At 41.1% G+C, this 14,851-nt stretch overlaps 1 protein-coding gene across 4 annotated transcripts in view; it reads right to left on the reverse strand.

Annotated features, from left to right (window-relative positions):
* The window catches only part of FHOD3 (formin homology 2 domain containing 3), a 386,715-nt gene that overhangs the window by 357,610 nt on the left and 14,254 nt on the right, over nt 1-14,851 (reverse strand). For all 4 annotated transcript variants that reach the window (XM_086468856.1, XM_086468855.1, XM_086468854.1 and 1 more), the window contains exon 2: nt 289-395. In XM_086468856.1, coding sequence (XP_086324982.1) covers nt 289-395 — 107 coding nt within the window. The remainder of the gene's footprint in view (nt 1-288; nt 396-14,851) is intronic.

Below are 14,851 nucleotides of genomic sequence, written 5' to 3' on the forward strand. Positions count from 1 at the left end.
CAAAGAACTACAAAAATTTATGAGACTAGTCAAAATGTTCATCTTGATAGATTTCTCACAGTATACCATCTTCTTTTAGAGAAACTGTAAGAGTGAATGTAGATAGGGAAATCATACAATTCTTAACCACAGAAAGGGGGAGACATAGATGCATACAGAGGAAAGAATTTTATCTTTTCTGTTCCTATGCTGACCTGAATGTACCAAGTTAACCACACACACTCCCAAAACCTCAATGCTTCTGGACAAATACCCTTATTTATGTAAATTTAGTAAACATTTACTTACCCAGCATCCTCCTGGAAGCCTTCCAATTCATCTCTCTGTTCTGCTAGGGTGGATTCTAGATCCAGATAGGTACCATTGTGAGACAATTGCAGGGTGCAGTCATCAAGCTGTAGAACAAAATTCAGATCATTAGATTACAGCAGTCGCTCTCTCTAAACATACCTCTAACATCGCCTTCCCATTCTCCAGGTCCTCAGACAAGATCTCCCTAAAACAAACCATATGTTGGGAGTGGATAAGAAAATGGGTGCTGTTTGGCAATTTATGGCATCCCAAGTCCATATTCACTAGACCATGCTTGGTCACAACAGTATCAACACAACTAACAAACACAGAGAAATTTAATCATTTGAACACAGAGAAGGAGATTAAAGGGTTTTATCACAGTGCCTTTAGAATTCTATAAGGAAAAAGAAGTTAATTTAAAAGTATATCTAGGATATGAATGACTGTTCTCTGTTCTTACAGTACATTTAAGTAGAGCTTCTGGGCCTCTGGATGGAGGTGGAAGGAAGAAGTAATTGTTTCATGAGCTACCGAATGTCTCCTACGAAGAAGGACACAGCCAAGGGACAGTGCAAGGCGTGGCAGCCAAGAGTTGGGATCCTGCAGCGATGGGGAGTGCAGTCAATCAAGACCCAGATTTTCTGGCGTTCTCACTTTAGGGCCAAGTGCCAACCAGCCTCAGAGGTTGCAGGGAAGACCTTCCCAAGCACCAGTGGGGGAGGACTGGACACCCGTAGCAGCTTCCTACAAAGGTAGCCTACTGAGGTAACCTACTGAGCAATTAATAGACCCTCTTTATTTCCATCCTGTCTTCCCTCATCTTCAAGTTTTCCATTAATTTTCCCAACTGCTGTTAAATAAAGCCAGATTTGATCAAAGTCAGAAAAGGAATTCTCTGGGTTTTTTTACAGGGAGCTTGTCACAGGAGGAGGTCTAGGAAGATCCATCCGAGAGTTCTGGCTAACTCATTGCACAGGAATACAAAATACTTACTGGATCGAGAGGTGTAACTGAAGAAGCCCAAGGGCAGAGCTAGAAAGTAACATGAGCTCCTCTCTCAAGATAACCCAGCGTCAAATCACAAAGAATGAGGAAAAAAAGCCTTCCCAGGGCAGGGGAACAAGAAAACATTTACCAAAGGGCAGGTGAAAGTACAGGGTTGTCCTGCCTCCCTGCTAGGGAGGTAAGCCTGGAACAGGCTGCCCAGGAACGTGGTGAAGTCACCATCCCTGGAGGTGTTCAAAAGACGTATAGATGTGGTGCTTAGGGACATGGTTTAGTGGTGGGCTTGGTAGTGTTAGGATAATGGTTGGACCTGATGTTCTTACACTATTAACCTATGCTAATTCAAAAAACAGTCTTTAGAGAAGAAAGACTAAATACCACTCTGGTAAACCAATGGTCATGGTCAATGGCTCGACGTCCAAGTGGAGACCAGTGACGAGTGGTTTTCCTCAAGGATCAGTACTGGGACCAGTGACGTTTAACATCTTCGTTGGTGACATGGACAGTGGGACTGAGTGCACCCCCAGCAAGTCTGCCAATGACACCAAGCTGTGTGGTGCAGTCAGCATGCTGAATGGAAGGGAGGCCATCCCAAGGGACATTGACAGGCTGGAGAGATGGGCCTGTGCAAACCTCATGAAGTTCAACAAGGCCCAGCGCAAAGTCTTGCACCTGCGTCAGGGCAATCCGAAGCACAGACACAGGCTGGGCCATGAGTGGATCGAGAGCAGCCCTGCGGAGAAGGAGTTGAGGGTGTTGGTAGATGAAGCTGAATGTGCTGATGAGCCAACAATGTGCGCTCACAGCCCAGAAAGCCAATCGCATCCTGGGTTGCATCTAGAGTAGTGTGGCCAGCAGGTCGAGCAACATGATTCTCCCCCTTTGCTCTGCTCTGGTGAGACCACCCCCATGAGTGCTGTGTCCAGCTCTGGGGCCCCCAGCACATGAAAGACATGGATCTGTGGAACGAGTCCAGAGGAGGGCCATGAAGATGATCAGGGGGCTGGAGCACCTCCCCTGTGAGGACAGGCTGAGAGAGTTGGGGTTGTTCAGCCTGGAGAATGAAGGCTCCAGGGAAACCTTAGAGCGGCCTTCCAGTGCTTAAAGGGGGCTACAGGAAAGGTGGGGAGAGACTCTTAATCAGGGAGGGTAGTGATAAGATGAGGGGCAATAGCTTTAAACTGGAAGAGAGTAGATTCAGATTAGCTATTAGGAAGAAATTCTTCACTGTGAGGGTGGTGAGACACTGGAACGTGTTGCCCAGAGAAGCTGTGGCTGCCCCCTCCCTGGCAGTGTTCAAGGCCAGGCTGGATGGGGCTTGGAGCAACCTGGTCTGGTGGAAGGTGTCCCTGCCCATGGCAGGGGGGTTGGACTAGATGATCTTTAACATCCCTTCTAACCTAAACCATTCTATCATTCTATGATTCTATGATCTATGAAACTTTTTTCCCAGTAGCCCAGGGTATCTCAATGAAATGCTAATTTATTCAAAGTAATGCCAAAAGGCAAACTACTAATTAGATAAATGTTCTGCTGTCACTATGGAGATTAGGAGATCTGCCCACAATTTCCAATTATACTGCATAATTAGGAAAGAGGAACCGTGCTTTACTAATACCTTACGACTTTAGTGTATAAAAAGCACGATGCGAACAGGAAGTACTTCTTGTACAAAATAAAGAACAGTACATTCTACCTGTGTTTGTCTCATCTCCACAGTTTCAGCTGAACACAGTATTCATTCAGGCTTTAAAGCACTGTAATCGTATGCTGTATCCATTAATAGGAGTTCAGGCAACGGGAGAAAACAGCAATATCTTTTATTTCCATTACTTAACACTCAGTCTTGCCAAAAAGATTTTTTTCTTCTCTTGCATGTGTACACACAGAGATGGAAGGGAGCAAAACAACAGTTTTAAAAGGAGTGTAAATATTAAGGCAATTAACTCTAAAATCCTCCTTATATAGGATCACTTTGCTACTTTGCCTCCAAGCTTCACTTGAACACGTATTTTACAGGCAGAATACAAAAAAGAGAAGCCACATTATGAATTATTTTTAATTAGTAAATTGTCTGCCTTTTTAAACACAAAGAATGGCTGGTGCTCACTCATTAGTGCTTATTAGTAACAATTCAGGATGCTGGTCTTTCCCCTCTACTCAGTGTTAATCCCATGTTTATCTGCTATGCATCACTTCTCCCGTCTCTGGAGACCCTCACAAATGGCCCCATCAAGTTCATTCACAACACGCTCTTCCCATTGATCATAATTCACATTAAAAACCTTATTAACAACCATCTTCTCTTAGGACAATCAAAAGGCAGAATTCATAAAGACAGTCTTTCAAAGCACATTTAACTGAGCTATTTTCCATAATCATGAACAAGACTGCTATTCAACATTTTAGAAATTAATTCCATTTATTTCACTTTGTTCCTCATGATTCTGTTTAACTCTTCAGTATTCCTTACTGGTCACAACATTCAGATCTGCATTTTGTTGTTATTAAACCGCGTAACTCGTTCATACTATTGCCACAAGATCAGATTCTCCAAGATCTTTTCATAAGCTTACAAACCCATTTATTCCAAAATCTCTCTTGACAGTCCTTTCATTTTTTGTATCACACTTTCCTGTGTTGCCCAGAAGAGCCAAAAGGTTGATACAAGTCATTTAAATACAACTCACCCTGTAGGCTTTACAGCAATTTTCCATACTTTCCTACAGTCACATTAAAAGAATACCACAGGCATCATGGCATCACGAACAGGAAGACACACCGTCAGATGGGACAAATGTAATGCTACTTCTTGGAGTCAAACACAGGGTTACCCCCTTTTCAGTCTTCTGCAACATTTCAAGTTTTTTGAATTTAGCTTAAGCATCAAGTGCTATCAAAAGCCTCTGTAAAGCTATAAAAAACCCCTCTGCATTTCTATTACATTCTCATCTTCTCAAATTATCAGTTTCTTGAGAAAATATCCAGAGCATATTTTTGAATCCCTATGGATATTCCAGAATTCTCTTGTTTCTATAAAGAGTGGGTCTGCCTAGGAGTAGTCTCTTTCACAGGAGTGAAGCAACAAAAACTAAGGTACGTGCAATAGGCACCAAAACAAGTATTTTAGTCAGAATCACCAGCTGTAGACAGCCAGAGCTATCAGCAACTACCCTCCCACTGGGTTTACATGAAGGAAGCAAGGAGAATAAGATCTTTATGCAAGTCCTCCTCACTAAAAATTTAACTGCTGTGCTAATTATCATCTTCAGTTTCATACTGAAACCTCATTGAAATATTAAGATCCGTACTCTGTCATGACAAGACAAGGTATCAAGAAGTAGTAGGTGCTTAGGTGCTGATTTGCTGATCTATAGTCATCTAGTTTGGACAACGGGAGAACCTTAAAAAGGCATCTTAAGCAGCACTGACCTCACCAGCTCTTTGTTGATCTCCCGTAAGAAACTCAGCAACAGTAAGAGCGCCACATGTTTCTATAAGAGAGCCTGAAATGCAAGTAGAGCTGCTAAATTATATCAGATTTTCTGTAATAAATGTTCCAAAACAGGAACCAAGAGATATTTGAACTTTCTTGGGTCATAGCTGGTATCCACAGTGGTAACTGACCCACACCATTCAACCATTATAGTACCTATGCTGCAACCGTAACAGGCACAAATGGAAAACCAAAAAAGGATCAAGCACACACACAGACCTAAACACCACCACCCCAACAGTTTCATACACTTATACATAAAATATGCATAATATATACACATATATTTTAGATATTTTCCCTGCAGTTTTCAAAAAAGTAATAATTGCCTGAATTTGAGAGTCAGATCCCTGAACCAAAAGTTGAGCCCTCAGAAGGAAGGAAGGAAGGAACAACTTCTTCTGAAAAGCCAGAGCCAAACAAGTGCAGATACATGCCAGAACTTCAGGACAGAGTCCTCCACTGTCTGTAACCACGATGTACTTTTCTCTCCTGTAGATTCCTGCTTCATTCACTTCCCAAACATCTTCAGGGAACAGCACAGGTCACACACACCGTTGTGCAGGTGTTCTCAGAACAGAACGACACTGTGCTTTCAATAAGGCAAGGCACGAAGAATTAAGAACCCTAATGACCAAATCATAATGTATGTGTCCAAATGGGGAAAAAAATATAAAAAATTCAAGGTTACATTCACAATTTTTATTTTGTGTGTGGCAAAAGTTTAAGTGTTGTAATCATCTCCACGTAAGTACTTAAGAATAGGGTTTTTTAAAGTGAAACAGAATGGCAGTTTCAGCACAAGAAATTTTATTGATCACCTTATGAGTCATCATCACTGTTAGAAACTCTTTAAATAACCCTGAAATAGAGTTTTCCCACAGAAAAATTTGACATGTAAGAAAAATGAACGGAAGTACATAAAAAGACCATAAGATTCCAAGTAATATTTATACTGTTATAAGTTTATACTTACACTGTTATAAGTTTCACTCTGAGGAGTTTAGCACAATTTGTTATGCAAAAGCAAACAAACACCTGATTAAACAGTTAAAGTACCAGAACATTTAAAAGCAGAGCTTCCTACTCCCTCATCCCTTGCCGTGTAACCTGTTGGAGAGTGAAACCGTACCACACAAGAGGAGAAGGGTGTCCTGGCTTTCATTATAGCAAGGTCAGAGCTGCAGAGCTCGGAGGTTGTCCCCACTTCACCAGCACCCGGAGAGCCCTCAGCAGCAATGTGCCCATCTGCCACATGAACACACACATGCTGGGGAAAGTTAAGCAACCAACTCATGCAAGCGTTCCTTACAGGCTGCCAGGAAATCAAGAACATAGGGTATAAGCTCAGTTTGTCATCTTTCGCAGGTAACCAAATCCAGCTAGTGGTAGCTAGTGCCTCAACCTGCGAGACCAAAATAATTTGTACTACAAGGCTATCAAGATTAAGAGGACTCAAAATAACTTGATAGCAGTACACCAGTGACAACTCCCTTCTCATTTCAAGCACTGACCCACAGAAAGAGGTAACACCCATTTATCTCCATAAAGAAGCACCTACTGCTGTACAGCAAGAAAGCTCATAATTGCTCTGAATTTCAGAGCTGAAGGACATCACCAAAAGGAGCGAGGAACAGCAGGGGAAAAAAAAGAACAGCAGCAAGAAAAGGTAATGAACAGCCAGTCACTTGATGCCAATAAATGGCCCCTTCCACATCCAGAAACCAGTTGAATGAATGCAAAGAAGAAAAAAAAAAAAAAAAAAAAAAATCAGAGTTAGTCATTGTTTTCATCTACTGCCTTTAGCTTTTTACAATCCAAGAGAAACACCTAACACCATAGGGTGGGGGGTGCAAGACGAATGAAACATCTGCTTCCAAACACACGCAACCCACACGTCCACCCCAGACCGAGTACTGCCACCCGCTCCTCCTCACGGACCCTCGTGAGCACTCCACATACACACCGGTGTTCTCACTCAAGAAGTGCAGTGGGTAAATAATTCAACACAAAGGCAACACATGCCTACCCATGCCAACAGAAACTCTTGGAAGTCTGTTTTCTCTTCCTCCAGAAGGCTTTGCTAGATTAGCAGGCATCCAAAGTGGACTTTCTTTGGCTTGGTTTAACTTCTCTGTCCCAATGCAACAGCAGGTTGGCAGAGGTTAAGGGGAGGAAATGCCAGAGGCACCCTCCTGCCTTTTCAAAAACCACAGCAGAGCCATGAGCCATTAGAAAAGCTTATCCTCTTCCCTGTTTGTTCAAAGACCACAGAGCTGTATTTTTCAACCAACAATCACAGAGAAATGCTCTTTCCTCACCCCCAACCCCCTGCCCTGAGAATCCATTCAGAAGAACATATCCTGGACAAGTCTGTCCTAAATCCCAAGAAAGTGTTACCAGGTCAGCAGGAGCGTGTGCAAAGCTAGAGCCAAATGTCCTCATGATTTTACCTTAATTTAAATATAGGTAGGCACCATTCAAAAATTCAGTTCAGATAGCGATCGAGGATCACATTCACAGGATGAAGGGCCCTACATTACGAGACAGGAGGATATGCTGCTTTACTGGTGTTACCACAAATCATCAGAACCACTTGACTTTGCAGCCACTAGCTGAAAGTTCAACTAACTGTCACCAGATTTCCAGTAATTCTAGCTGAAGCCACTGGACAGATTATTTTGCTCATTTGGTTGTTTCCAAAACTACAGGAAAAGGGAGAGAGAGAAAGAGATTAGAGTAATCCAGTATCAAGCTGCAGAAATAAAAAACCCTCTCCAATTCTAGTTTCTGGCACAGTCCCGGAAAATCCTTATCTTACTCAAATGTCTTAGCTCATCTTTCATTTAAACATTATTGGGTGGTAATTGTTCTCATTAGTGTTGGCATGCTCCTTATTCACCTACAGGGTGCTTTGCAGAGTAGGTTGATAAAAAGCCAAGTTTCTTTATGCTCAGTCTTTCCTTTCTAAATCCAAAGCCTTGTTTTGCTTTACACATCACAAGCCTGACACATTTGCACACTCCAGCTACACGGTTTTGAAACATGCTCCCTTCAGGTTCAGCTGTTTCTAGTGCACCTGCGTTCCTGTTGCCAAGGCCAACGAATGCCAGTTTTCCCTCTGCATTGCCATCTCCTCCCCGTCTTTACTAAAACAATTTCTACTCAGGAAGAAGACGAAAAAGCCAAAGCCAATCCACCTCTGCCTGTTTACCAGCCCAAATGTATTCTGTATTTCTAAGCAAACTATACAAACTGATTTGTGCAAAGAAATATTTAATACTTTTCCATCCAAGGCCAAGTTTCAAACTGAGAATGACCATGCTATATTCAGAAGGCCTCACATTTTAATGCTTTTGAAAGTTTTTGAGTTACAAATCAGCAGATTCAAGTTTTCTGCACTGGCACACGGCTGGTCCTCTAAAAGGTAACAGGATTGCTGTCACTGTTAGTTCCCATGGAGTAATGAATAATGGGGATGGTCTAATTGCATCCCACCGACCACAGTGAACCCATCAGAATAACTCTCTGGCTTCAGGGCCACCACCAACTGCCCTCTCACCAAGGGCCTCAGTCTCTCATGTGAATAGGGGCCACCCAGTCGGTGCCACGGTTACACATGTTCCAGTCATCAGCATTTTGGGCAACACGATGGAGAAAGGCCAAAGCCTCTAGCCCAGGAGTGATGCCACATGACCCATCTCAGGTGGAAAGCTCAACATTAATGAGACAAAAGGAAAGCAAGTAATCTGTATGTAAGCCAAATGTTAGTGCCCAAAATTAACAGTGTACTATAAAACTGCTTTCATCTTCAAGTATGACAGCAACCCAACATACAACCACTGTATCTTAAGCTAAATTCTCTGTTCTCCAAGTAGCTCCTACTGCAATTGCTTAAAACAAAATCATACTCCTCCTCCCCGTGCTTTTCTTTTTTTCTTTTTAAATATTGCTTTGTAATCATTCTTCAAAATCCTTTAAAAACTGCAAAAAACCCAATACTTTTATGAAGTCAGTTTTAAAAGGTTAGGGACATGCTCTATAGAGAAGGCCATTTATGGAGAAGGCAGCTGTGCCACCTTCAGTCATCCACACTCACAGATGTCAGCAAGGTTTCTTAACTCTAGCAAACTCGCTCTTCCATACTCATTTAAAGGCTGCAAAAAAACAACAAACCAACCAAACAACAACCTCATTTGTTAGATCTGCGACGTTACGTTAGAAGAAGTAATTTAGCATGTACAACGGTATTCCCCAATTTTGCAGCACTCGAAGAGTGATTAGCACAGCTTGGGGGAGTAGTTATTAATGCTAATGCACCTCTGGTTTATTTTTAGCACAGTAATTGCCATTTTCAAACTACCTCACAAACTTTGTACACTTGGGGGAGCTTATGTGCAGTTGCACTGATGGAGCTGTGCCTATACAAAAAGTATAGCCCAAAGGTTTGTGCAGTTGAGCATAGGGCCATCAGAGCACAATTACTTTAAAAGCAGCTGCTACTCTGATATGGAAATGCTGGTATTTTGAATGTAGCCTGCCCTCCTGGTCTGAAACAGCAGCTTTTACCTCTGGCATGGTAGACGCCACAAAATACTCCTGGGGTCAGGTAATACAGTGCATGAAGTGAAACATTAATGTCACATTAGATCCTCGAGAGCCACTGGAACAATACACTGCCAATAAAAATATTCTGCTGAAATAATAAAGACACTGAAAACAAACACAGAAAGCTGCTATATTAATATTATGGGTTTGACTTAAGAATAACAGAAGGAAGTTCAAAGTTCAAAATTCTGAAACTGCTGTTCTGAGGGGCTCTGAAATACAGGCAACACACCACAGAGAGAACATAATGTATAGATACCTACCTGTTGCTGTTCTTGGACAATTGTCACTCGCAGACTTTTTGCTTTGTGATCCCCTTTAACACAGTGCTCCACAAGGAGCAATTTTGACTTTACTAGAGTATCTGTGTCCAAATCTGACACCATGGCTTCCACAGCAGCCACACAGGCATTGTTAGAAAGTGCACAAGTGATCAGAATGTCAATAACCATGGAACAAGAAAGCCAAATAAATTCATCTAGAGACGGAGGTTACTGCAATGTTTATATTAAACTTTAAAAAGCTAACTGAAAATATTAAAAATAATTTAATTTCTGCATAAAACCTATGCCAAATTTCATGCTGCATAGGAAGCTAACACACATTCTTTCTCCCCCAGTTAATTCAATTATTTTAGGTTAAATTAGTTAAATTTGAGATTACATGCAAACCCAACAGCCAACAGTAGAACTTAGTAAAGTCAAATCGTTTAGACCAAAACCTCTCCAGTTCTTTAACCCGAAAAACCTACTGCATTTTCTGTGTTTCTCACAATAAAGACAAGGAACATGCAGGATGAGAATAACCTAACCTCTGCATCCTGTCATTAGCTTTTTGACACCTACATTCTTCTATTCCCTCTCCCCATCTGCGTTCAGCTTTTCCTAAGGCAACAAAGAGCTAGCTCTTCTCACCTTCATGGTGAGGTGCCTCTTCAGCTGAACAGAAAGGAGAGTGGCCATAAGAACAGGTTCCTTTATTTTAAAGTATATACCGCTTTTTGGCTGAAACACAGGGGATGCCTACAGCTGACACGCTCTCATTACCATTTGGCTGGAATGACTGTGAAGGTATCCAAGGAAATGGGAATAATCTCTAAAAAGGAGATAGGTCAAGAAAAGGGAGAGGAGGAGGGAAAGGATTAGCTTCAATGGAGTTTATCATCTGAGGAATCTTTTGTTCAGAGTGTGTGTAGGAAAAACACTGAGTTAAAATCTCAGAAATCATTCTTTTAAAGGCAAGTAGTAGTCCAGGAAAGCAAAAATCACATTTAATTTGTGGCAAACAATTCCATCTGGCTTCTTCTGTACTTCCATTGAGCTGAAAACTGCAAAGTACTTCACTGAAAAATCTTTTTTGAAGTGATGTGGCAGATTGAACCTATGGCTTGCAGCCTTTTATTCTTAATACATGTCCCTGAGAACAAGTTTTCTGTTAGTGTCCTCCCTCCACCTTGCTCAGACAGATAAAAGACAGGCTGTTCTAAGAATTTCACCACCGCTGCTCTATCAGCATTTGGGACCCTGCAGGTTGCTCACTACCCTGTCACAAACTGAATCACTGGGCTCCTGCAGAACCGCTCGCGCCATTCCCAGAGGCACAGCAAGCACACAGTGAGCGACAAACGCAATCCCGCTTCAGCAGTGGTGGTTTCACTGACACAGTGGCTAAACACCTACTGGACAATATACCACAAAAAGGAAGATACCCATCCCTAACCTAACATGCATTTCCACCCATATGACACATCTGCATCCTTTTAAAAATAACACAGCTGGAATGTCAGTCCTGAGCTAAGCTGTACTTAAAACCAGTATTTGAGAGAAGAAGTTACTTGCATCTGTGATCCCTCCTCTATGAAAAATCAAAAGTAAAGAGAAGAAAGAAAGTACAGGATACCAGGCCATTTGGAAATCTGGAGCAGGGAGGTTTTGGGGAAAAAAAGGACAGCTTCAGAGGGAGAGGAGTGGGTAGTAGTTCTAAAACAACTGCAGTTCTGGCAAAATGAACAAACTTTTGATGGTCAAAGAAGGGGAAATTTGCAGTTGAAGAGAGTCAAAGACAGAGTCAGTAAAAGAAATGGGAAACCCAGCGTAAATTGTCTTTTGTTATAATCAAAACTTGACTCAGAGGCTTCTCATTAGTTACCTGAAACCTTAAAAAAAACCCAAAACAACTAAACCAAAACCCTCTCACAAACCCATGGGTTAAGATACAGGAAAATACACTGAACACATTCACTCCAAGGGTTTGTAAAGAAAATAAAGCATGGCAGGATTACCAAAAAGAACATCATACACTTGTCAACAGACTCATTGTTTAGACACAGCCTGAATCTTGGAGATTTAAATGAAAGATTTTGTCTACTAACGATATTCTAATGACTACAGTCATCAACTCTTCCTAATACTTAGACTGCCTCTTAAAGGCTTTGTGGTTTCAAAATCAAACATCAATTGGGAAGTTATTAAAAGAGCATGATTAAAAAGTTTAAAGAGAATGAAACTCAATACAAGAACACTGAAAATCGTGAAAATACATGTACCCTGTAGACTGTCTTCTTAACTACTACTTCCAGATTTTATAAAACCACACAAGGGATCTAAAGTCAGATTTTCTAGCCTTGAGCAGAATTTATTTGGCACTTACGTTTCATCATTTTAATATTTTTTTAATCATTCATTTCTTCCTTGTTTGATTAGCTGCCAAGTAGTTTCAACCCCCACCTTTAAAATAGTTGTCTGGACTAGAACAGGCAAACACAAGAGAACCTCTGCGTTCATTAGGATCACATCTGAACAATACTGAAACAGAAAACCACACTCTCCAACTCAGTTACAAGTAAAGTACAAGTTTGTAAGGAAAGAATGAATGCAGCATTACCAGCCATATCTCAGCAGTATTAATTCCTTGCTTATGCTCTGATCACACTGTTTGAAAGGGCATAGAGAGAAAATAACTAGAAACAGACGACTTTAGTAATAAACTCCTGATCTATTTTCCTTGGCAGCGGACAGGCTCTAAATGGTGTCAGTGATGACTAGGTGATGCTCTAAGAGAAGAGAAAGACTGAGATAGTTTGGGGAAAAGCAAGAGAGGATTGTGGTACTCAAGAACAACAAAAAAAGGTCAATGATGCTTTTAGCCTTTTTCAGAACAAAGGAATAAATAAATGAAAGAAATACAAAACTGTTTAAAAGTGAGCCTTAAATATAGTGCATAATAGGCCAATAAAGCTCATTATTAGAGTTCAAAGCTTAGAGATCAAATGCAGTTAAATAAGTTTAGGAATAAGAGGCTAATTTCTTGTAATTAAGAGCATATAAAACATGTATGTTTCAAGACATCAGCCATCCATTATCTATTATTTAAATTGGTCCATTAGGGTGGTACTCAAGTATCCCTCCAAACCATCTGGCATTAGCTACTGTAGATCGCTGCCATAGATATCACTTTCTTCTATGTACAAAAGAACCACAACGTACCTGTACTTTGCTACATGGGTCAAACCCACTAAGACTGAACATGGTTTTCTGCAGTACTTGATTAATTAAACTTACTGATGTCTAGCTTGTCAATTCCAAACGGATCTGCCTGCAGAAAAGATGCTGGGAATGTTCAGAGACACCTATAAGACCAAATGTACGCGGCACCTTTATGTACCTGAATGCCATCAGCCAAGTTGGCACCTGTCAACTTTAGGGCCAGCAGTCTCGCATAGGTACTCTAGTCCTCTGTCCAGCAGTTTCAATGTAGATCCCTTTGACAACCTACCTCATGACAAATGGTTGGGTTTCCTCACAATGCAGGTGGGCAACAAGGTGTAAAAACAGCCTAGGAGCAGCTGGTTGGAAGTGTCTGATGCTGACTTGCCACCAAAGCCAATGTATTATGGAAGAACAAACCCTTAGATACCTGAGAATTAGTGAGCAAGGGGAATACACTGTGGACATCTTTTGAAGACTAAGCTGTCAAAATTATTTTACAGATGCCTAAGTGGATTGGGGGGATCTGGCCCTTATGTTCTACGGAGCTGGCCTAGACTACACAGAGCTCTATCCCCAAATTAAGTGGGGTAACATAGATAAGCCTTGGTAACCATTTGGTTGAATTCAGGTATTCCTCTCAGCTGCCACTAGTAAAACAATCTGGAATACCTGATCATGTACATGTATGTCCTGAAGCTATACAGACTAGTTGGTTAGGCAGGACCAGAAGGTCCGGAAACACCATACTCTTGCACTTCACAAAACTACGGACTTCCTAGTTCTGTGATGGAAGACTGTTCTTTGGAAAAATAAATGCGATAAACACACTGATTTATGTTTTTAAGTTGAATGAGAATGTGGATGTGGTTTATGAAGGGAAAGCGGTTGCATGTAGAGAAGTCACTTTTAATACTAGAAGTTGAAATGAGTTTGAAGGTTCTCACATTGAGAAACATGCCCAATGCTTGTAGTTTGGAACAAAGCTAGGAGTAAATAGAAAGCAGTGGGAAGAGTCACACTTCCCGCAGTAGAATCAACCCTAAGATGGTTAACCCACAGCCAAACAGCAAGCTTTTGGCACACTCAGAAAGAGCAAATGGTCTCCCAACCCTTAGATCAAGGCATTCATCACAGGCTTATCTCTCCTCTCCAAACATGGCCTTTTGGTACTTGCTGCATTCTCAAAAGTCTGGAAACAAAAGCATGTGCCTTCTTCTGACTTGAGAATTAATTATATACTACTTTAAGCTAGAAAAAGCATTGTGGTAACTAATAACAATGAACAAAATAGATTTCCCTTCCACAAACAGCTTTAATCTCATTAAAAAGTATCTGGATCAAATAGAACATAAACCCTCCTCTCTGATAAAACCAGCATGCATTTCGAGCACTAGTAGGAAGGGGAGAGGCAGGTATGTGTCTCACTTTCCATATTCCCTCTATAATGATACTCTCTTCACTGACTTGTAAAAAGCAGTAGCACAGCCCTAAAACACAGAAACAAGTAAACAACACATTCAAAAAAAAAAAAAAAATAGCCGTTACTCTCTCTAGTACTGATTTTACCATGAAATACAGCAAGAACTAATTTATTTCCAGTATAAGCTTAACCGCTATTACACCACAAAAACATAACTGAGCTTTACCTCGGCACTGTAGCTATTCATCCTTTCAGTTTTCATTCACTACAGGCAAATGTCTCGCGTAGCTCACACACTCCAGTGAGAGCAAGCTACAATAAAAAGCTCTGAAATACGAAGCACAAAGCTCTGTTTTATTCATGGTACTCTTGTTTGCCAATTAATTTGAAAGAAATTCTTACAGTCGGAATAGTAGCTTGGCTTGTTAAGCTGCTGCCTTACACTACACAGTAAAAGGATGGAGGCAAAATCCTTATGTAAAAAAAAAAAAAAAAAACAAAAAATTCAACCCACAAGAAAAACCCCACAATTGCAGCTCG

The sequence above is a fragment of the Leptosomus discolor genome, chromosome 8, assembly GCF_034619465.1.
Source record: "Leptosomus discolor isolate bLepDis1 chromosome 8, bLepDis1.hap2, whole genome shotgun sequence".
NCBI lineage: Eukaryota > Metazoa > Chordata > Aves > Leptosomiformes > Leptosomidae > Leptosomus > Leptosomus discolor.